Below are 25,549 nucleotides of genomic sequence, written 5' to 3'. Positions count from 1 at the left end.
CTGGTGTCGTTTGTGCAGTCGTTAAAGGCTGTGACGCTTGGGGAGAAAACTGCGGCATACCCCAAGTCTTATCGGTCTGAGAACCGTCATTGGAGATATCTTTATTAAAATTCTTAAAGAAAATTTGCTCCTTACATTCTAAAGCCCTTTCAATGCATGTAGGGCACAATGTACCAGTGGATTCCACAATAGTATCCAAACACATAGGACATGTAACGTTTTCAATGTCCTCCATAACAACAGATTTGAAATTGCAAACGTGGTCAAATCACTGTTAAAACAATTTTAGCAAAAAAAATTTTTAGTGAACTGTGTTCTAAATCTTAACCGTTTACACAAGAACCCAGTAAAAAATTAATTTAGTTTCAGTAGGAACGGCTCAATCTTAACCATTTACACTCTTATTGGGCCCTGTTAATACCCCAGTCACCTCTTTGCAGCTCTGCTGTGGTTCCTACCTGCCTCCGTGACCACCGTTATCCTCTAACAGCGTGACTAAGACCTCTTGTAATATAAAGATAAGCGGACCTAGTAGCTGCATCAGAACACTGCTTCAAGTTGCCTGATCGATACATAACTGCGCTATCAGAGTGCGCCAGGACAAGCCCCGCCCATCGTGGGCGTAAACCACATAAAGCCCGGGAAAAATAAATGGCAATCTAACGCCATACACCGCTCAAATACACAGTGAAAAACACCCTCATACGAGTCCCCAGCGTCAGCCTAAAACCACTTTTTAATAAAGTTATGCCCGTATATGTACTTGCATGATCGCAGCACAATAACATCCCAGCGCTTCCGGTCATAGCAATTGCCACCGGACTGTCAGGGAAAATTTAACCATATGTGGGCTGTCATCTTGTTTAAACTATACATGACTTACCGCCCACTAGTATAGTCAGCCCTATTCAGAGCTTAAAAACATTAATCCTGCTCTGTTTACAATGCAGGTCGTTGTTAACATATAATAGGCTAGCACAGTCCTCTTCTGAGATTAAGCCATAAAGCCCCAGAATAAAAAAGAACTGTACCTACCTCCATGCAATTCCCCACAGTGTCAAGAGATCCACTTCTTATCCTGAGGTCCTGTGAAGAAACAAAAGTCTTAGGAAACATTCACTAAGCCCAGGACCAGGTAGCACCAATATGGGAGGCGCAGTGAGACTAAAATCTCACAAGTTCCCCTGACTGGTTCTTCCAGAAGCTGCCCAGTAGTAAAATAGTACACATCGACACCATTTAAAAATAAAAAACACTTGATTGAAGAATCTAAAACGAACACCTCACTCCTATCACTAACACAGGCAAAGAGAATGACTGGGGGGGGAGGGAGGGGCTATATATACAGCTATGCTGTGGAGCTCTTTGCCTCCTCCTGCTGACCAGGAGGCGATATCCCATTAGTAAGGATGAAATCCGTGGACTCGTCATATCTTGTAAAAGAAAAATTTAAAAAATAAAGATACTCAATTATAAACGCTGATGTACCTTTAAATTATATATATATATATATATATATATATATATATATATATATATATAATTTAAAGGTACATCAGCGTTTATAATTGAGTATCTTTAAGACCTCAGGTAGCCAACTGGTGGCCCAAGGGCTATATGTGGCCCACTGAATGCAGCCCCCATGCATAGCAGAACTAACCATTTTTGTGATCCCAGGAAAAAAAAATTACAAATGTGTGCTTTGGGGTAAATACAATTCAAAACAGCCATCTGAAAGAAAGAAAAGCAAACAGGATACCCTGCAATCATACCTAAATCTAGTGCAACTGAATGTGTGTTATTTTATGTGCAATCTTCAGGATTAACACTTAATATTACAAAAATTTAAACAATTTAATCATGCATTGTTCCTAGGGTATTGTGTCCTATAACCACAAGGTCAAACTATACACGCTGCCAGTAAACAGATACTGAACAAATAATGTTTCAGTGCTGTGTGGCACCACACTTTTTATTTGCTTTAGGACAGCCTTTAGTGATTCACTATATATTGATATCACATGGACCCGATTTACAAAATGAAAATACTGACACCAGAACTTGTATAGCAAGACACTGGAAGAGTGGAGTTCCCCTTGGGTAGAGATTAGAAACAAGACCAACACCACATATGCGCTCTATGAATCAGCATCCTGGATCTTAGATACAAGCGAGATGTTCAACAAAATATGGTTTTATTGGATGCTTAAAAGGGACACTGAACCCAATTTTTTTCTTTTGTGATTCAGATGGAGCATGCAATTTTAAGTAACTTTCTAATTTACTCCTATTATCAATTTTTCTTTGTTCTCTTGCTATCTTTATTTGGAAAAGAATGCATCTAAGCTTTTTTTTTTTTTGGTTCAGAGCCCTGGACAGCACCTTTTTTTATTGGTGGATGAATTTATCCACCAATCAGCAAGAACAACCCAGGTTGTTCACCAAAAATGGTCCGGCATCTAAACTTACATTCTTCCATTTCAAATAAAGATACCAAGAGAATTAAGAAAATTTGATAATGGGAGTAAATTGGAAAGTTGCTTAAAATGTCATGCTCTATCTGAATCACGAAAGAAAAAATTTGGGTTCGGTGTCCCTTTAATGGTCACAATAGTAGTACCACGTACCCCTAAAATCTCTGTTTTGATGTTGGAAGATGGCTGAATGCTTCCAATGACTCACCAGGTATTCATTGATGCATATAAAAGTAAATATGGTAGATTTTGGAAAAAGTGGAATAATGACAAAAGACTCGACAATTGTTTTGTTTCCCTTTTTTTATTTTTACTGTTTAATGTTCAGATCTGTTTGTCTTTTCATACTGAACCTTTGAATATCTAAAACTCAATAAAAATATTTAAACATAAAAATACTGACAATAATATAGAGGTAATATCGTAGGATAGGTGACCTCAAAGAAAGGTATCAGCCAGCAAAACGTTAATTGCAATCTACTAGTAGATCCCTAAATATTGACAAGTAGATCCCAAGGTTTTCTCGGTTTTCTATAATCCCCGTGATCTCTCAGTTGTTGTAAGCAGAGGTAGAGGATTTAAAACCACACTTAATTTGTTCATCCTGGGTGATTGACAGGTCAAACAAGAGCAAGGGGCAGCATTGTGCAAGCATTTGCTTGTGTGAAATTAGGTGCAGGAAGTGGACACAGTTTGTCTGCTGTCTCACGACAAGTGGACAGAGTCCCTAGCTGGGAACAATGTCTGCCCACCTATTAATAAATAGGGCCCAAATTCTCCACCTGTACAGTATCCTAGAACAAGCCACAGCCAGTAGTGCAATAGTTATTACTGCTTTTGAAAGGAATTTTGAAAATATTATTACATTGCATAAAAGTCTTATAACCAAATCTAAGATGCAATGAAGTGATCTCTGTAGCCCTTTAAAATAGACTTAACAGTCAAAATTGTGCATTAGTGCATATGTTATATATAACTATTAGCAAAGCACTTCTAGTAGAGACGATTGATGACACATACATATGCCGCACTCAGGGCCGATGCTAGACTATTTTGCGCCCTAGGCAAGACCAGCTACTTGCGCCCCCCTCCCCCCCAAAAAAATGACATACATAGATTTGCTACTGGTTACTATAATACACCTAAGTGTCATTACATGACCTGCTGGCCACCCTAATGCAGGCAAGTAACTGACGGTAACTCAAACAGTTAAACTATATGGCCAAGTAAATTGCAAAATAACAAAAATTATATATATATATATAGCTGAATACAATATATGCTAATAATTAATAAGCAGATTGTCCTATTTAATATTCCATTATACTATTAAGAAGGGGGGGGTTGGATTAAAAATTTAATATTTAATTGGTAACAAGTAAAAAACACTTATGTAGAAATAAACAAATTTCAACCCTTAAAAATATCAATCCATACAATCATATATCGCAATAGCAGTACATAATCAATCATAAAAAGCAATTCATGAACAAATTGAAAACTATAAAATACTTAATAAAAAGCACACAATATTTCATATAAAACACAAAATATTGGCCCAATAAATCAGTGGTTTTACTACACCAATAACATAAGTTTGGGAACCAAAACCAGTGTTATGGACAAGGATAAAAAAATAAAATAAATTAACACACAGAACATTTAATAATAGCCTCATATCTAGGTCCTGTTCTTCACCTGGTTAAGGAATATGTCTGGTGGGTCCAGCCCAAGCTCTCTGCACACGTGCCAAGCTCTGTTTGTCCTCCATAGCCCCAGCCACTTCTTACCCTGTAAGAGTCCTACAAGAAACATTTGCTGAATCTTACAAGTGTTTCTGTACAGGATAAGAAAAGCACACCCTAAATAAAAACACAAATCAAATTAACTCCTTCACTGCTAAAGAACTTGCACCATATTGTGCAAACGTCTTATGCACAGTCTGCAGGGCCAACATGCTACTTGCACTTTAAAATATGGAGCATTTTATTTTCATTCAGTTTTTCAATATTATGAATTAGTAGACCAGGTCACTGGTTGCATTTAGAGCAATACGGACATCTACACATTTCTTATTATGGGCCATAGATTTAGATTTAGTTTTCACCAAATTCGCCTATATATAAAGAAAAAAGCACCAAGCTGAATGTGAGACATGTTAGCAATCAACCCTTATATACAGTATGAGCAAGATAAAACTACTAGTAGTCTCTAAGCACTGTAGGATCATGGAGCAGAGTTACACAAATCTTCCGGTTGCTGGATGTTTATCACGGGTTCTCCTGGAGGATCTGTCCCACGAATGGAGGTGACAGTCTGGGGCCCCATTTGGTGCAAGTTGGGTCTGGGGCTATAAAGGTTCCTTGGAGGGGGTACTAGAAACGTGTGATCCGCAGCTCTGCTGTACAGTCTCTGTAACTGCATTTAATTTTCCCGCTACAGGGAGGCATGTAGCACAGGAAGTGGAGTGCATACACGGTGCTTATTTCTTCTCAGATAGCCAACGGCACGTCACCTCCGTTCGCTTGTCTGAGGTGTTCCCTCTTCTGATAGAACACCGGCCGAGTCTGGGAATCAGCATTCAAACACAGCATCTGCACAAGGTGTTGGGTGTTGGTGGTGACTTGTCTGAATGATTAATTCATTTGCATCATACAGGCACAGCGTTTGAATAAGGGCGCAGGCTGAAGAGAAGCATATGTGGATATTCCACTGAAAAAGTAATAGTTTTTACTAAACTACACAAAGAGAGAGAGAAGTGCTCAACTAGAAACATACTGAGTAGCGTGTTCTTTGTTTTAGTCACCACCTGGGAGCAAAATGCTTCTATACTAAACAAACATGCACATTGCAATTTTAACCACGGCCGTCATATATGTATGTCAGCTGTCGTTTTTAATCTAAGGGATTAATCAGCATGGGTCTCATCGCCAGCAGTGAGACTGCACTATAGCTGAATGCAAACAGTAATAGTGTGTCCTGCCACTGGCGCCGAGTCTTGCGCTATCACTGGGGGAAAAAAAAAACACTTAATGACATGTGACATATTGGGTACTTTGTGACATTAAGGGGTTAATAAACAGCTTCTTAGCTTATTTTCTCAGGATACACCAACAGTACACAATTTAAATGCGTATAAAAAGTCCTCTCCCTGGGTCTATTAATTATTAATGTGCATATATAATCAGCCTTTGCACTTTATGTAAGTGATCTCATGTTGATATGAAGGGAGGTGCAAAACCACTACAAAACATGAAAGGGACAGTAAAATCACAAGTACACTTTTGTGGTTCAGATAGAGCATGCAATTTTAAACTAATTTCTTGCTTACTCTATTATCAAATTTGCTTAATTATCTTGCTGTCTTTTGCAGTTTGCTGAAGAGTAAAACTAGGTAGGTTATAAAAGGTGCACGTGTTTTCAGCTATCTATAGCAGCAGGGTTTGTAGTAATGTTGTATCCTGCTGAAAACCTTGTTTCCATTGACGGGCCGTGACACCCAGGGTGTGTTGATACCCTAGAGGAGATTCAACACAGTCACAAAGATTGGCACAGAAGAAATATAAAATGCGCCAGTATACACTGAAAATGTCAGTGAAGAAGACAATTCCAAAAATGAAGGGTTATTAAAAGGACATTAAACTGCTGGACAACTTCAAAAGCATGTGTCCAGCAGTTGTATGTCCCTTTAAGAGTGTTGCCAAGATTTAGGAGCTCACCAAGGAACACCAGAGTCTCAGACAAATGAGACAAAGTATATATATATACACACACATACAGGGTAGCGCACTACTACTCGCCAAAAAACTCCCAGGACCAGGGTGCATAGATTTTTAATAAACTCATCCAAGTACTACCAATTGAAAATAATTTAAATAATGTAACAAGTCAAAAAACTCTGTATCGGCATACATTATTACTCGCTGTCTGTTAGCCATAAAACAATCCGTTATTATCAGGTTACATGGTCAAATGGAGTTTTTTACTGGGTACTAAGATTACCTGAAAATTACTAACCCTATTGCTGTATGGTAAAAAACAATAATGAACATAAAGGGATCCATATAAAATATGAAATAACTTAGCAAACTTCCTGTGCCGATATGCTTCAGAATATAAATGGAAAAATCCTAAACATGGGTAAAGTGCCAGCCCACAGCGAGTCTCATATTAGTGCATGAATGGACTCACATACTGTTATCCTAACAGAACATACTTAACTTTGTGTCATATAGTTTGGAAAAGAAAAAAAGAAAAAACAAAGAAAAAAAAAATCTTCATCAAACTAATAACAACAAACTTACCAAAATCCATCATATTCTTACGTGTCCCCAGGCGTTAGGTTGCATTTGGGGTATATGGCAGCAAAGAGGTTAATAGTTTATTGCAATGGGTATGTGGAGGCATTGGGTTAATAGTTGGATAGTACTTGCAGTGTGTATGTGGCAGCAAAGGGGTTAATAGGATAGTATGTGGGGTACTTCGGTTTAGAGGTATTAGGATTAGTGGTTAGGCAGATGGCACATTGCCAATATGGTGAGGTGGCGAAATATTCTTAGGGATCCACTGCTATGTCAAGCAAGCTTGTCGGAATATTCCAAGCTCCCAACATAGGGGCGTTTACTATACATGCCATTCGTCGGCGATGCTGGCTTAGGCAACACCCAGCATCACCGACACATGGCATGTATAGTAAACGCCTCTCTGCAATGCCATTATGTCTGTAGCAGGGGATCCCTAAGAATATTTTGCCACTTCACCATATTGGCAATGTAGCACTTTCGATCATCAGGGCCTGTATAAGAGTGTATGCGCATGACAGTGAGTGTGTGAGACAGAGTGTATGCGCATGACAGCAAGTGTGTGTAAAACAAAGTGTGTGAGCATGACAGTGAGTGTGTGAGCATGACTGAGTGTGTGAGACTGTAAGTGTATGCGCATGACAGTGAGAGTGTATGCGCATGACAGTGAGAGTGTATGCGCATGACAGTAAGTATGGGTAAAAGAGTGTGTAAGCATGACAGTAAGTGTGTGTGAAACAGAGTGTGTGAGCATGACAGTGAGTGTGTGAGACTAAGAGTGAGTGTATGCGCATGACAATGTGTGAAACAGAGTTATGTGCATAACAGTTAGTGTGTGAGACAGTGAGTATGCGCATGAAAGTGAGAGTGTATGCGAATGAGAGTATGCGAATGACAGTGAGAGTGTATGCGAATGACAGTAAGTGTGTGAGATTGTGAGTATACACGCATGACATTAAGTGTGTGAGATTGTGAGTATATGCGTGACAGTGAGTGTAAGACAGTGAGTGTGAGACAGCGATAGTAGTAGTAACAGAATAGGGGTAAATGTGTTTTAGGGCTCTGTTGGTTTAGGCATTAAAGGAGGTTTCATTGTTATAGAGTGTAATGTGGTTGGGGACTATGTCATTTTAGTTATTTGTGTGGTAGGGTATACTTGAGTTATAGGGGTTAATGCAGTTGAGGACAAAGCCAATTTGGGGGTTAATAGTTTAGGAGCTTAAGCAGTTTACTTTTGACATTAACACTTTTTCAATTGGGCTGGTATGGATTTGCACATGTATTATTTATGCTGGTCAAAAAGCAATTAGCAGCAACTTGCTATACAGCCACAGTAGCACAAACGTAAAGCCATACCGCTCTAAATAATAATAATATAATATAATAGCGGAGCATAATGTAGGTTATTAGTGCTCCACTGGTAAACTAGGTCACTGTGGTTTGTTGTAAGTTTCTTAAGAAAAATTACCCTTGTTACTATTGCTTGGTTTAAATTTTCAAAGCATTTAATGTTAGCTTTGAATCCTACACCACTCTCCTGCAATGGTTAACCATCCACTTATATGCAATATGCATGCTAATAATGCCTTTATTATGATGTTAATGATTCTTTAAACTTTAAAAAAAAAATGTCATATATTCTTTACTTTTTTATCATTTACATTTTTTAATACTTTGCCTAGAGCCACTACCCTCAGGAGGTAAATACATTAGGATGGTAATCGTCAGTTTTATAGCAGGGGTGCAAGACCCCTTGCAGGAATGTGGGGGCTCTCCTCTTTCCAAACCAGGATCTCATGGCCCTCTCTATTTTATTGGATGAAAGAGCCCATCCCCTCAAAACATAAACATAGTGTCTAGTTGGGACAGGTGATCCCACTACCATGGTAATCGTCTCCAAATTAATAAAGAGGAACATGTGACTACTCATTCAAAAGAGGCAAATGCCCTGTTTCAAATGAGTAGCCCTCTCTATTTAAATCAGAGGGGGGCGAGGGGCTCTGTAATATTCCCTTTCTGCCCCACTGTGTGACAGGAGATCATTGTTTGTCATTGTGTTAACCAGTAACCAACATGAACAAATGCAACCACATTTGCAAAAGAGGATTCTTCCCTTTTAAATGAGGGATTAGTTGTTGCTCGAGGTCAAGTGTGGAGAAGGAAATAGGGGCCCTATTAAGAGCACTCACCCCTTCTGTAAAAACAGCTATTTAACTGTATTTGATTACTATTCTTACAGCAATCCCATCTATATTACAGGGAATGCCACCCATCATTTGAGAGGGTAGTCTACTTGCTATGTCTTGATGTCGGGGGAAGGAAATATGGACTATGTAATAGCCCACCCCAGCACTAGCAAAGATAAAGTTCCTCTAACCCTGTGCAATTACTCATTATGTGCTCAATGATCTAAAGCTCCCTCAAACAATTGTATAATGCTATGCAGGTTCTAAAGCTTGTGGGAGGGGGGGGGGGAGATATTGCAAGATATCTCTCCATGCCGGCGACTTGTTATATCATCATCACAAACAATGTGGTAATATTACACATCACAAACCACAAGGAGGAGTTTTTGATCCCACCTGATTCTCAAACCCCAATAACACAGAAGTGCCCCGTGCAGAAATACAAGTGTCAATCTTTGTGCAGAGCAGTGAATGCGGTAATCCTGAAATATGGCCTGTTAGGGAGTCCTGTGGACAAGTTTGAAAATCCCTGCTTTAAAATGACATTAAACTGCTGGGCACAGCTATAATTGCATGGTTAATACTAAATATACTATTGTTTTTCTCCTGTGACATCAGCTCTCTTCAAATACTTTGTTCTTATTATAACCCCTTACTGCTGCCATCCAAGTCTTCATATTGGAGCCAACATATTGTAACTCAGGCACTCTGTGACAGAAGTGGTGCGCATTCACAGATCAGCAACGTTGTCAGTTTTTTATAATTGTATTATGCATTTTGGAATAGAGTGCACGATACAGAACAGGAGCAAAACATTTTTGCAGTGGCTACCTTTTTTGTTTTCTTTGAGCCCCAAGATAGCGGCGCCCTATATGAGAATGCTGAGCCTTAACTGACGGGTGCAGTAACAATAGGAAAAACCAATTGCATTCTGCTGACGTTGTGCCCATAAGTGTAATTTCCCTTTAAGGCTTCCCTTATTGATTGGTGTAGGGCAGGGGTCTAAATCTGAAATTACCTGGGGGCCACTGGATAAGTTCTCTTCTCCCATGAGCGCCGCTTGCAAAATTTCAAACTTCAAAAACAAAATTGAACTATATACAGTACTAGTTAGTGCTTGCTGTTAGTGCCAGATGCTTGCCAGTGTTTGCTCTGAGTTAGATGAGCCACGTCTGCCTTACGTGACTTAGCAGTTGAGAACCTAACAACAATCTAAAGAAGGGCATCAGTTAAAAATTCCTTGTCCATCTCTCTTCAAATTTTCTCTGCTCAGCATATACTTCATTTTGATGTATTACAGGGTCAGAGAAGGTTGTCCCCCACTAAATGTAATTTGCTGTTTTTCACCTCCTCTTTTGACAGCACTTTGTAAAATGCAAGCTAAGGAGATAATCAAAAAGAAAACACACACACACACACATATATATATATATATATATATATATATATATATATATATATATATATATATATATATATATACATATACACACACACATATACTTTATATTTATGTAATTTAATTAAAAAAAACAGTTTGCTCTTGTTTACCATTTTTGCAGGGAGGGGGCAAAATCCTTTGTGGTACAATGAGGGTTTTTTCCTGGTTCAGCAATATATTGAATAAAAAAGAAACTGACAGAACGCTCTAAGGTAGCAGGGGCTCTGACCAGGCACATATGCTGCGGCCCACCAGGAAATTTCCCGGTATCCTGGTGGGTCAGTCCTGCAGACTGCATGTAACCGGCTCCCGGGTCATTTAGGAACTTTGAGACCCATGGTCTCAGGGTTAGTTTTTTTTAGAAGTATTTCTGTGTTTCAAAGTTGTGTGAAAACAGACAGAGAGCATGAAAATACACATGGGGCATATAGACAGGGGGTGCACAAACTAATTTGGCCTATGAAATATATAGAAATTATATTGTGGGATAAAAGATAAACTGTATTGCTAAAAGGTATAAAAAAAAATACCACAAAGAGATGAATGTGAGGTGCTGAGTAAGAGTTTAAACAACTTGGGAGGGACTATAGGGTTCAAGAAAGGGACTGGATTCAGGGCAGCTTATGAGCAGTTTTGTAGCCGTGTGGCTCAGTCATTACTTTAGAGGCCAAAACTGGTGTGGAAATCACAAAACAGAAAACAAACAAGCAGCAATTAAATAAATTTTAATCTAAATCAGTAACAAATGATAATTAAAGGACTATTTTAAAAACGTATTCTTTATCCATTTGTAAAATGAAGATTCTCACAACTGCTAAAGCCTCAATGCATAATCAATACAAGAACAGTTAAAGGCAATTTAAAGTCAAAATTAAAAACTTTCACGATTCAAACAGAACATGCCATTTTAAACAACTTTCCAATTCCCTTATCTGATTTGCATTGTTCTTTTGGTATAATTTGATGAAAAGCATAGCTTGTTCAGGAACAGAAACGTACTTTTGGTTGCTAGCAGACGATTGGTGGCTGCACATATATATCTCATATTATTAGCACTCCATATGTGTTCAGCTAGCTCAGTAGTATATTGCTGCAATCGCAACAAAGGATAAAAAGAGAATGAAGCAAATTTGGTAATATAAGTACGTTGTTAAAAAGTGTATGTTCCTTGTGAAGTACAAAAGGTTAATTTTTTTAATAAGGATGTGCAAGAAAGTAAAGAAGGAAGTAGTTACAGCTCTTCAGTATTACTAATTCATTCGATCATTTTACTGCAGAAAGGCCCTATATAATCAGTGTAGTCAGTATACGTATATTTACAGATCCCTGTAGTATAATCATTTCCTAGAAACAGGTATATGAATATTTGCATTTTGTATAATATTGAGTCATCAAACATAAATAACAAGGTCACTTTTACAGGCTTAATTCTATAATTAAATTGTAATCACAGGCCTATATTCACTAAGTTCGTGAAACTATCCAGTGAAACAAATCTAACTTCTATGTCCTCTTATGGTACCAATTTAGAGAGTTTTCTATTCAGCACTGTTTCAACCTTCTGGTATAATATGTAAATTTACAAGATTTCTACTGCTGGATAGTTCTATAAATTTGTAATGGACAGCACAGTAATACAATGGTACCATGCGTCGGGCTAATAAATGTTTGGACTACATTATCATTTCATTCAGTTTGTAAAGTAATGCCTAGATAACTGAACATATTATGGATGTGGTCAAATGCCAATATACCCTCATGGCAACCAACAGACAGGTCACACATATGTTTAGCAATAATGTAATATTATGAAACATAGACAGAGTACTAAATAAAAAGCAGTAAAATAGCAGTTATCCTGGACCAATCTTACCTGACCAGTAATGCCAGTGATGAGAGCCACTTTCCTGGGCTTTCCACCATTCTCATCTTTTGAGCAGGCTCCTGCGCAATTGCCCTGCTTTTGTGCCATTTTTGCACACTGTGTTGGTTGAAAGAGTGAACGGTGATGGCTTTTGTGAGCACAGTGCAATCAGCCTGGCAGGTCTCAGTGAGAGGAGGGAGCGAGGAGCTGACAGGTTGAACTGCAGGTAACTCAGTATATGAAGTGTAACTTGAGTATTTCTTTAAGGGTAGGTGGGGCAGGTTGTATGTCTACAACCAGTAACGCCCTACAATACAAAAATGTGTGTCTTTCTCTTAAAATGACCCAGGATGTTGCAGAATAATGAGATTAAAGACAAGGAGTGGGAAAAGGTAGGCAACAAAGCAGTGACAAAGCAAAGGGGAGGAGTATACATCTACAGGTAATAAGGAAATAAACTGCAATAGGAAGGCAGGTGCTGTCACATTAAAACATAGGCAGTAAAAGATCAGAACATACAATTTACTGTATTGGATCAGCAGATGTTACATTTATATCCAAATAAAAAGCAGAGGTTTGACATGAGCTTGTTGGAAATTATAGATGTGTATAAATATAGTGCTTATGAATATAGACAAATGCCCATATACAGTTTTAGCATCAATCAGCATGTACTAGTGCAACATATTACATATATATGCCAAAGACTGTACTCAGCAGCATGTATAAATGTGGGCACACACAGTTGATGTTGGGCATTTAGGTATGGATATATAAAATACTTATTCAGATATAGAAAAGGTATACTGTATACATATACTTTTACTAATGTATAGGATACATGTCATGCTATGTGAATTCTACTAGAAAACAGGGCATGGATTAGATTATAAGAAGATGCACAAGTGATAAAGGCATAGCAGACAGGAAGAGATAATGGTAAGAAATAACTGGAAAGCAATGCATACAGTTTATCCACAGGTGCTGCATGTAATGAACAGGAAGGAAAAAGGGCAGAGGGGCGGGAGATATGAAAAAAAAGGACAGATCAGTGATGTGTCTTCTGCTGCTGATGTCTGATCTCTCTTGCTTCCTGTTTGACTCTGTAGAGAGATTGAATGAAGCCGCTCCCCCAGCAGCCAACCAGAAGAATCACAACCTCAGGAAACCCAGAATCGTTCCCGCCTCCATGTACCTCCCCTGTGTACACTCACAGACAATGCCGAGCTTCCGGTATCATAGTATATTCCGGGTGCCCTGCTGGTCCTATGGAATGGCTCAGTCTCTAATACATCAGCATACAAGTGTAACGCTCCGCCTCTACCTCCTGCTTCACTTAAGGTGGACTAGTAAATTCACTCTTATTTTAGTGTTCTAAATTATTTTTACTTCAAAAACTAGTATGGGGGCTTAAATGAGGGTTACCAACATTAAGCAGTGTTTGTGTCTCCAGGACAAAACCCTCAGCCTACATATTTGTATACATTTCAGCATGTTTCTATAAATTTATAACTAGTCACTGTACACAGCGACTTACACAAACTGCAGAGAAAATAATGTTCACACAGAACAGCCTTAAGGGTACAGTTTGCTACATGCTATCACAGTCTTAAAGGGACAGGCACATACAACACTAGCCTTTAAAAGGACAACTGCACACCACCACATGTAATCTTAAAGGGACAGATCACAGTAATGTTTACACAGCGCAGCCTTAAAGGGCAGCTCGCCACATGGTCACACAGTCTTAAAGGGAAATGCACACACAGCCTTTAAAGCAGTGTTTAAAAACTTCAGTTCTCAGGACTTTTAACAGGCCAGATATTCATTATAACTTAAAGGGACACTAAACCATTTTTTTTTCCTTTAAGGATTCAGATAGAGCATGCAATTTTAAGCAACTTTCTAATTTACTCCTATTATCAATTTTTCTTCGTTCTCTTGTTACCTTTATTTAAAAAGCAGGAATACAAAGGCTAAGAGCCGTCCCATTTTTGACTGACAACCTGGGTTATGCTTGCTTATTGGTTTGCTAAATGTATCCACCAATAAGCAAGCGCTATCCATGAACCTAAAATGGGCTGGCTCCTAAGCTTTAAATTCCTTCTTTTAAAATAAAGATAGCAAGAGAATAAAGAAAAATTGATAGGAGGAGTAAATCAGAAAGTTGCTCAAAATTGCATGCTCTATCTGAATTATTAAAGAAAAAAATTGGGTTTAGTATCACTTTAACTAGAGCACAGGTGAAATATTCAACTGATTAGTGAACTCAGTTAATTATTTTACCTGTGCTCTATTTAAGGTATTGGAAAGTCAAAATAAACTTGCATGATTCCAATAAAGCGTGTATTTATAAGACACTTTTAAATTCACTTCTATTTTGAAATGTGCTTTCTTCTCTTGGTATATCCCTTGCTGAAAAAAAGAATACGCACATATCCTAAACTAGTGGGAGCTGCTAATTGGTGCCTATTGTATTGAATATATAGGAATCGCGCCCAAGATACAAAGCTGACCTTGCTGTCACTAACAATTTCCCCCTTCTAAGGGAATCAAAATAAGTTAAACAGAATTTGAGTAAGTGACAGCGCTAACAAGCGCAGGTCTAAGAATGATTATTATAAAATGTGTTTATATATATCCAATGTAAGCATATAGAAATATAAGTGTATTTTAATTATAGGTGTATTTAAAATTTATAAGAAAATATAAAATGGAGATATTAAAGGATTCTAAAACTTTAGTTTTTTTTCCACCAACTTACCATCAATATCATATGTAACATGTTTACATATCCTCACATACCTTTTTGTAGTCTGAAACAAAATTTCTAAACATGAGAAATATTCATTTTAATTTTCGTCTATTGCGTCATATCAGCCAACCCTCAAATATGGGAGGCACACAATACAACAAACATAACAATAGTAATTTCAATAATTGCATCTCATTAAATGTTGTCACTGTACGCATGCGCATATCGATTTGTCTACTCCACATTGAGCCATAAACGGCAATGCATGTTTTCTTCCAGTGACGTTTGCTAAAATCGCACATGCGCATAGCAGCGATAATCCACCATGTTGATAACTTGGGTTATCAGTCTCGATTGGAGGATAAGAAGTTATTGCCGACGGTGGGTTCGGAATTCTATTAAATTTCGGGTGATGATTTCTCAGAAAGGGTAAACATATGAAGCGCAATTATATTTACAAAAAGTACGTATTTATATTGATCTGGCTAATGGACGTAACTTTTCTGATGGGTTTAGTGTTCCTTTAAGTGTTAAATATCATAAGTAAATATGCAAATATCTAGAAATATACAAAAAAAAAATCTACGAGATATTATTTGATAAAAGTAAATATAGCGAAATTCTAACATTTCATTGATGGCTTAATGTATCCATAACGCTGTTTAAAGATAGTTATCAATAATATATGTACTGTGTTTCTACAAAATTTGCTTTGTACCTTTCAAGTAATTTGCATAGAAATTTATAGCACCAGGTGTATAATTAAAGTTTTTCCTATAAAAGTATGTGAAGCACCTTTCCCCAATTATCTGTGAGTACGGGGAAACCCGAAAATGCGCCCTGTTGCTTGGGATGTGTGCTGCTCTCCTTTTATTTTAATTTTTTTTTGTATGTTGTGTTGCCTACGCTGGTTTCTTTTCTTTTTTTTTAACCAATAAAGTTAAGTTTAGTTTTACTGAGCCGTTCTAGCACTCTTTTTATTTTTGTAATCGTCAATGTGATCGCATGATTTTGAGGTCGGGATCAGATTATAGGTGACTACTTAAAAGGACAGTTCACCCCAAAAAAATCCCCCCTTTAAAATATTCCCAATGATCCTTTTTACCTGCTAGAGTGTATTACATTGGTTACAAGTATCTCCTTTACTTCTATTTCAGCATTTGAAATAGCTGATTTAGAATGTGGTATAGCCACCTATACTGAAAGTTTTGATACTGGAGTATATGCTATTGACAAGCCTAAGTAAACACAGCCAGCAGAAGAAGTTATACTCACAGTGGGATGCAGGATAGTTAAGTAATAAAATAATAATTTTTCACAAAGCACGTATTAGAGTGGCGGTCAAAGGGAGCTGAGGAGGTGTGTACTATTATATAAATCTTTATAGAGAAAATAGATTATTATACACAAATCTTTTTCCAAATAATCTGACACATTCACATCATCATTTAAAAAGATTTTTTACTATAGAATAAAAGTTAGAAAAGTATATGCAGATTAATCTAACACAGTTTCCAAAGCAGACATCAATACATCAAGGTATGCAATATATAATATATACAGTATATATATAATCTAAAAGTTAATTGCCTCAATGTTCCACACTGTACCCAACAATTTAATTTTGTGATTCAGATTGAGCATGACATTGTATGCAAATTTCGAATTTACTCCTATTATCAAATTTTCTTCATTCTCTTGGTATCTTTAATTGAAATGCAAGAATGTAAGTTTAGATGCCGGCCCATTTTTGGTGAACAACCTGGGTTGTCCTTGCTGATTGGTGGATATATTCATCCACCAATAAAAAAGTGCTGCCCAGAGTTCTGAAACCAAAAAAAAGCTTAGATGCCTTCTTTTTCGAAAAATGATAGCAAGAGAACGAAGAAAAATTGATAATAGGAGTAAATTAGAAAGTTGCTTCAAATGGCATGCTCTTTCTGATTTACAAATGAACAAATTTGGGTTCAGTGTCCCTTTAAGCTTTAAATCTTAAACAGTCTAAAATCACCTTAGAAATACACTAGTTTATAGATAAAAAGCACAAGGTTAAAAATGGATAATTTTATGTGAGCCGGTATAGAGTTACAACAAAGTATCTAAAAGCATATCTAGTGCAAATACTCAGAGGTATGTATAGTGGCAATAATGTGTAAAACCAAAAATAGGGTTCTTAAAGATTGACTAGCGTCTGTGGAATAAATCTGGTACTGGGATTGTCACAGAATTTCTTAATGTATAGACCTGTAATCCTTAGTATTTACTATCAAGTGCTTAGATTCTTTTTCTTGTAACAGAATCGCTTTTGTGCCTAATTCCCAGAGTAGTGTTATATTCACTTAACTATGACAAACCAAACGCATCTCACATCAGGTTAAAAGAGTACATCCAAATGCAGGGAGGTTTAATAAATCCTTTTTACCTGCTAGAGTGTATTAAATTGGTTACAAGTATCTCCTTTACTTCTATTTCAGCATTTGAAATAGCTGATTTAGAATGTGGTATAGCCACCTATACTGAAAGTTTTGATACTGGAGTATATGCTATTGAAAAGCCTAAGTAAACACAGCCAGTAGAAGAATTTACACTCACAGTGGGATGCAGGATAGTTAAGTAATATAATAATAATTTTTCATTGTTCTCTCTATGTATTGAGCTTTGGTGTTCCAGACAAATATAAGATAAGGAAGCAAGTGTGTGTACACAAAGTTATGACATAATGAGATCTGATATTACCTGAAGCTCAACCCATTGTAATAGGCTGTGGTTTCAAAGCACAAAACCAGCTACTTCATATACACAAATAAACCTGAAAATACAATTTCTCAAATATTTTATACTTTGCAGCTGGTATAACAAGTCATTGAAAATACATTAATGGAAAAATAATTTTATAGTGTACTGTCCCTTTAAGCTGCTAGGCGCCCCCCCCCCCCCCCCGCCTCATGCCAATATTTTCCTACGTCAAAGGGGGAAGCTGCAGTATGCCGTATATGGCAGGATGTTCCATGCCGTCCTATCGACGTTAAAGCCCAGCACTGTTAGGACAGCCTAGTACAATCAAACAATGCACATAGTCTTAAACCTAGGGTGGTCACTTCAGCCATGTTTTCCTGGACACTTATGAGTTATATATACTGCAGGGTGTGCAGGTAGGAACATGAATTTTAACCCTGGAAAGCATACAAATAGTGACACTGAACAGCACCATTCACGTTGATCTCTGGTGCACACCCTGCAGCATGTCTAACTCAAAAGTATCTAGGAAAACATGGCCGATGGGGTAAGGAATGGTCTAGTCAAAATTAAACTTTCATGATTCAGATAGAGGGGCATATTTTTCAAGCTCCGTATGGAGCTTGATGCCCCGTGTTTCTGGCGAGTCTTCAGACTCGCCAGAAACACAAGTTATGAAGCAGCGGTCTTTAGAGCTCTGAGCAGGCGGACAGACATCGCCGGAAATCACCCCGATCGAGTACAATCGGGTTGATTGACAGCTCCCTGCTGGCGGCGGATTGGCCGCGAGTCATCAGGGGGCGGCGTTGCACCAGCAGCTCTTGTGAGCTGCTGGTGCAATGTTAAATGCGGAGAGCGTATTGCTCTCCGCATTTAGCGAGGTCTTGCGGATCTGATCCGCACTGTCGGATCAGGTCCGCAAGACCTTTACTAAATAGGGTCCAGAGAATGCAATTTTAATCAACTTTCTTATGTACTCGTATTATCAATTTTTCTTTGTTCTCTTGTTCTCTTTATTTGAATATAAGCATAGGAGCTAGCCCATTTTTGGTTCAGCACCTGGGTAGTGCTTGCTGATTGGTGGCTACATTTAGACACCAATCAGCGCTACCCAGGGGCTAAACCAAAAATGGGCTGGCTACTATGCTTAAATTCCTGCTTTTTCAAATTTACTCCTATACATAGAACTCCAATGCCTTATACAGGTATACTTCACTTTACAGCGCTTCACTTTACAGCGCTTCGCTAATACCTCCAAGGATTTTGAAACAGTGTTGTAATCATTGTGATATTGCAAGAAAAGTGTCTTGCACCATTTTGTTATGCTAACTTCACTCTGTCTACAGCATTACAGTGCAATCTGTGTCTCAATGTTATAGTCTGGCAAATTTTACTACAGTAATTGTCACTATTTTACAGGTACAGTATTTATTGAATACTAATTGAATACTGTGCTTGTGTTAAACTAAACTTAGCACTATTGCACCCCTAATATTTTTTAGTTCAAACATGTTTTAAAGTTTTTAAAACACACTGGCAAGTGAAAAGAAAGCTAAAACTGCCTTGTTTCACTTTAAGGCGGTTTTCACTTTACAGCGGGGCTCCGGTCCTGTATATATGTCTATATATGTATACATATGTATGTGTTTATATGTCGCATATAAATACATCTGTACACACACACATACATATATATATATATATATATATATATATATATACATATTTAGACATGTGTATGTATGTATTTCTATGCTAAAGCCCTTTTCAGTAATTTTTTTATGACACCTGAGACCTTATACCTTTTTAACCCCTTAATGACCAAGGACGTACGCCACACGTCCTAAAAAAAAAAGACAGTTAATGACCGAGGACGTGTGGCGTACGTCCTTGGTCTGGAAAGCAGCTGGAAGCGATCCTGCTCGCTTCCAGCTGCTTTCCGGTTATTGCAGTGATGCCTCGATATGGAGGCATCCTGCAATAACCCCCCTTGGCCATCCGATGCAGAGAGAGCCACTCTGTGGCCCTCTCTGCACCGGACATCGGTGGCCGGTATCGTTGGTGGGTGGGAGCAAGTCTGGGAGGCGGGTGGGCGGCCATCGATGTGCCGAGTGGAGGGAAGGGGGGCGGGATCGGGGGCGGGGGGGGGGGACGGGAGCGCGCACAGGAGCGCGCGCGTGCACGGGGGGCGGCGGGCGGGCGCGTGCACGGGGCGGGAGCGGGAGGGAACCGCTACACTACAGAAAAATAAAATTGTTAAAAGTTAAAAAAAAAATGTTTTCAAATTTAGAAGTAAATATCTAAGGGATCAGGAAGGGGTGGGGGGTTGGTCTTGGGGGGGGGGGGGGAGCTACACTACAGAAAAGGGCATTTTCTTTTTAAAAAAGGCACATTTGTTGCTAAACTGGGTACTGGCAGACAGCTGCCAGTACCCAAGATGGCGCCCATTAAGGCAGAGGGGGAGGGTTAGAGAGCTGTTTGGTGGGGGATCAGTGAGGCTGGGGACTAAGGGGGGATCCTACACAGCAGCATATGTAAATATGCCACACAAAAAACCCCAAAAAAGCCCAAATATAACTTTTATTTTAGTACTGGCAGAGTTTCTGCCAGTACTTAAGATGGCGGGGACAATTGTGGGGTGGGGGAGGGAAGAGAGCTGTTTGGGAGGGATCAGGGGGTCTCATGTTTCAGGTGGGAGGCTGAGCTCTACACTAAAGCTAAAATTAACCCGGCAAGCTACATAATTAACCCCTTCACTGCTAGCCATAATACACGTGTGAAATGCAGCGGCATTTGGCGGCCTTCTTATTACCAAAAAGCAACGCCAAAGCCATATATGTCTGCTATTTCTGAACAAAGGGGATCCCAGAGAAGCATTTACAACCATTTGTGCCATAATTGCACAAGCTGTTTGTAAATGATTTCAGTGAGAAACCTAAAATTGTGAAAAATTTAACGTTTTTTTTAATTTGATCGCATTTGGCGGTGAAATGGTGGCATGAAATATACCAAAATTGGCCTAGATCAATACTTGGGGTTGTCTACTACACTACACTAAAGCTAAAAGTATCCCTAAAAGCTCCCTACATGTTCCATAATTAACCCCTTCACTGCTGGGCATAATACACGTGTAGTGCGCAGTGGCATTTAGCAGCCTTCTAATTACTAAAAAGCAACGCCAAAGCCATATATGTCTGCTATTTCTGAACAAAGGGGATCCCAGAGAAGCATTTACAACCATTTAAGCCATAATTGCACAAGCTGTTTGTAAATAATTTCAGTGAGAAACCAAAAGTTTGTGAAAAAATTTGTAAAAAAGTGAACGATTTTTTGTATTTAATCGCATTTGGCGGTGAAATGGTGGCATGAAATATACCAAAATGGGCCTAGATGAATACTTTGGGATGTCTACTAAAAAAAAATATATACATGTCAATGGATATTCAGAGATTCCTGAAAGATATTAGTGTTCTAATGTAACTAGCGCTAATTTTGAAAAATAATGGTTTGGAAATAGCAAAGTGCTATTTGTATTTATGGCCCTATAACTTACAAAAAAAGCAAAGAACATGTAAACATTGGGTATTTCTAAACTCAGGACAAAATTTAGAAACTATTTAGCACAGTGTTTTTTGGTGGTTGTAGATGTGTAACAGATTTTGGGGGTCAAAGTTAGAAAAAGTGTGTTTTTTTTCAATTTTTTCCTCATATTTTATAATTGTTTTTATAGTAAATTATAAGATATGATGAAAATAATGGTATCTTTAGAAAGTCCATTTAATGACGAGAAAAACGGTATATAATATGTGTGGGTACAGTAAATGAGTAAGAGGAAAATTACAGCTAAACACAAACACCGCAGAAATGTAAAAATAGCCTTGGTCCCAAACGGACAGAAAATGGAAAAGTGCTGTGGTCATTAAGGGGTTAATAATGCAATATTTTTTTTTTTTATCTGATAGTGTTATTATAAGTGTAACTGTACTTTTAAAATGTTGATGTGTTTTGTGACTTCAGCAAAGTATATCAAGGGAATTAAGCACATTTGATGATAGGAGTACATTGGAAAATTGTTTAAAATTGCCTGTAATGTTCTATCTGAATCCTGAAAGAACAACAATGGATTTCATATCCATTTATTTTGTCCCATAGGATGTAACCTGTAGTGTACTGCAAATATTTAACAATAAAATAAAAATAAATATTTTTTTCAAGGCGTAAAGAATTTATGTATTAATTTATGGTATCTGTATTTGAAATGCAAGAATGTAAGTTTAGATGCCGGCCCATTTTTGGTGAACAACCTGGGTTGTTCTTTCTGATTGGTAGATAAATTCATCCACCAATAAAAAAGTGCTGTCCAGAGTCCTAAACCAAAAAAAGCTTAGATGCCTTCTTTTTCAAATAAAGATAGCAAGAGAACAAATAAAAATTGACAATAGGAGTAAATTAGAAAGTTGCTTAAAATTGCATGCTCTATCTGAATCACAAAAGAAAAAAATTGGGTTCAGTGTCCCAACTATGTTGGTTATGCAAAACTGGGGAATGGGTAATAAAGGGATTATCTATCTTTTAAAACAATAAATATTCTATTGTAGACTGTCCCTTTAATATCAGTTTATTAAAGTTATAGCAGTGTAAGTGTAATTAAGCTTTATTGTTGGTGTTATGATTCAAGTTCTAGTGTCACAGAGATGATTTGTATATCTTATATCAATAAGCCTTGAAAAGTACAGAACCAAATTAAAACTAAAGATTTTTATGAAATAGGAAAGTACAGAAAACAGAAATTTGAGAAATGATCTGACCTCACTGCACCTGTCTGTAGGCTCTTGGAGCCGGATCTGTATTTACAATCAAGTGTGGTAATGAGATGTCTTGCTCAAAGAGCTTACAAACTTATTAATCTCAGAAAATCTTACCTTACTTACAGTTTAGTAAAATTAAAATCCTTGAAGGACATCTGACATCAGTGTGTATACTGCTGGCCAGATGCTCATCAGTCTGATCTGAATGTATTTTAGTTCGCCAGTTGTCTTTTCTTCATCCGAGTCAAGTAGAAAAAACAGCTGCATCAGATGCAGGACCTTACAGTAAACTGTTTAATATGGGTCCCAGCACCAGTGAGTTTGCAGCATATAAATTTCAGACCTATGCCGTGGGGTTTATATTCTAGGACTTTACTTAAAGTCCTTGCTTTAGAGCATTTGCAGACTAATGGTGCAGTAATTGTTACCATCCTTAAAGGAACAATATTCATATAACTACTATAATGAATAATATGCACAGATACTGATATAAAAATCCAGAATAAAACCATTTAAAAACTTACTTAGAATCTCCCAGTTTAGCTCTGTTAAAAATGTAGCTAGAACACCTCCTTTAAGTGGGAAATAACAGACACTCCCCTTTCCTCTGCATATGAAAAAAAAAATGTATGCTTACCTGATAAATGCATTTCTCTTGTAAGATGTATCGAGTCCACGGATTCATCCATACTTGTGGGATATTCTCCTTCCTAACAGGAAGTGGCAAAGAGAGCACCCACAGCAGAGCTGTCTATATAGCTCCTCCCTTAGCTTTGCCCCCCCCCCCCAGTCATTCTCTTTGCCTGCTTAACTGCTAGGAAGGGTAAAGTGAGTGTGGTGACAAAAATGTTAGTTTTAATTTTCTCAAGCAAAAGTTTGTTATTTTAAATGGTACCGGTGTGTACTATTTACTCTCTGGCAGAAAAGGGATGAAGATTTCTGCAAGGAGGATAATGATCTTATCACTTTGTAACTAAGATCCACTGCTGTTCTCACAAGGGCTGAAGAGTACAGGAAAACTTCAGTTGGGGGAACAGTTTGCAGGCTAAACTGCATTGAGGTATGTTCAGTCTATTTTTTTCTAGACAGATTGTGTTATTTCTAGAAAAGGCTGGCAATATCCCCATGAGGGAAGGGTAAGCTGTATTCAGAAATTTAGTAGGAATCCCAGCTTCCATAAACTGCTCATTAGTTACTGGTGACACTGATAGGAAAAAACATTTTTTGTTTTAATTGCAAATATAACGTTTTTTGAGGGACTTTAAGGGGTCATTGTGGCTTGTTTAAGGGTTATTAACCCACATGGCTAGTTTAAGAAACACTCTGTTGTGTCTCTTTTAGGCTCCATAACATCGAGTGAGGTTTGAGGGGCCTAGTTTCGCGCCTCAGTTGCGCAGTTTCTTTTCCTCAGAGACATCCAGCTGCTTCTCCAGAGGATCCTACTGTGTTTGAGGGCTGTAAAGAAGTTTTTTCCCCCACAAATTGTTCCTAAAGGGCAGGTAGGCGCCAGAGCAGAGCTGTGGCAGGGTGCTGAACGTTTTTATACCGTTTTTGACGTTTTGTCAATCCGGTTTTTACATTAAGGGGTTAATTGTTTATTTGCATAGTTGTGAAACGTTACTAAGGCTTTATGATGCTACTGTAAAAATTTCGTTGAGTTTACTGCTTTTTTACACTGTTTTGCAGAGTTTGTGCAGTACCATTTTTTTTCTAAGTGTTATTTGCTTTGATTAAAGTGTTTTCCAAGCTTGCTTGTTACATTACTAGCCTGTTTAACATGTCTGACACCAAGGAAAATCCTTGTTCAATGTGTTTAGAAGCCATTGTGGAACCCCCTCTTAGAATGTGTCCCAATTGCACTGATATGTCTATTAATTATAAAGAGCATATTTTAGCACTTCAAAATATTGCAATAGATGATTCTCAGACAGAAGGAAATGAGGGTTTCACATCTAGTTCTCCCCAAGTGTCACAACCAGTAACGCCCGCACAAGTGACGCATAGTACCTCTAGTGCGTCAAATTCATTTACTTTACAAGACATGGCCACAGTTATGAATACAACCCTCACAGATGTTTTATCCAAACTGCCTGGTTTACAAGGAAAGCGTGACAGCTCTGGGTTAAGAACAAATGCTGAGTCGCCTGACGCTTTAGTAGCCGTATCCGATATACCCTCACAATGTTCTGAAGTAGGGGTAAGGGATTTGTTATCTGAGGGAGAAATTTCTGATTCAGGAAAGACGCTCCCTCTGACAGATTCTGATATGACGGCCTTTAAATTTAAGCTTGAACACCTCCGCTTATTGCTCAGGGAGGTATTAGCGACTCTAGATGATTGTGACCCTATAGTGGTCCCAGAGAAATTGTGTAAAATGGACAAATACTTAGAGGTTCCTGTTTACACTGATGTTTTTCCAGTCCCTAAGAGGATTGTGAATATTGTTACTAAGGAGTGGGATAGACCAGGTATTCCGTTCGCTCCCCCTCCTGTTTTTAAGAAAATGTTTCCCATATCTGACACCTTGCGGGACTCGTGGCAGACAGTTCCTAAGGTGGAGGGAGCTATTTCTACTCTGGCTAAGCGTACAACTATACCTATCGAAGACTGTTGTGCTTTCAAAGATCCTATGGATAAAAAATTGGAGGGTCTCCTGAAGAAAATCTTTGTTCATCAAGGTTTTCTTCTCCAACCTATTGTGTGCATTGTTCCTGTAACTACTGCAGCTGCTTTCTGGTTCGAGGCTCTAGAAGAGGCTCTTCAGATGGAGACTCCACTAGAGGATATTATGGACAGAATTAAGGCCCTTAAGTTGGCTAATTCTTTCATTACAGATGCCGCTTTCCAACTGGCTAAATTAGCAGCAAAGAATTTAGGTTTTGCCATTTTAGCACGCAGGGCGTTATGGCTTAAGTCCTGGGCTGCTGATGTGTCATCAAAAACTATACTTTTGAACATCCCTTTCAAAGGAAAGACCCTATTCG

The 25,549-nt window shown here is 38.1% G+C and overlaps 1 protein-coding gene across 2 annotated transcripts in view; it reads right to left on the bottom strand.

Annotated features, from left to right (window-relative positions):
* GMDS (GDP-mannose 4,6-dehydratase) overlaps positions 1 to 13,377 on the bottom strand; it is a 1,339,054-nt gene extending 1,325,677 nt beyond the window's left edge. Inside the window, exons 1-2 of one of the 2 annotated variants that reach the window (XM_053714661.1) lie at positions 13,235 to 13,377; positions 12,276 to 12,573 (exon numbers count right to left, since the gene is read on the bottom strand). In XM_053714661.1, the coding sequence (XP_053570636.1) occupies positions 12,276 to 12,374 (99 nt within the window). In that variant the 5' untranslated portion in view covers positions 12,375 to 12,573; positions 13,235 to 13,377. The other variant, XM_053714660.1, reaches the window with a different exon arrangement.
* Positions 13,378 to 25,549: the final 12,172 nt, after the last annotated feature.

Source organism: Bombina bombina, chromosome 5 (assembly GCF_027579735.1).
Source record: "Bombina bombina isolate aBomBom1 chromosome 5, aBomBom1.pri, whole genome shotgun sequence".
Classification (NCBI taxonomy): Eukaryota; Metazoa; Chordata; class Amphibia; order Anura; family Bombinatoridae; genus Bombina; species Bombina bombina.
Note: the sequence above shows the minus strand (reverse complement) of the source record. Positions and strands in the feature narration are given on the sequence as shown.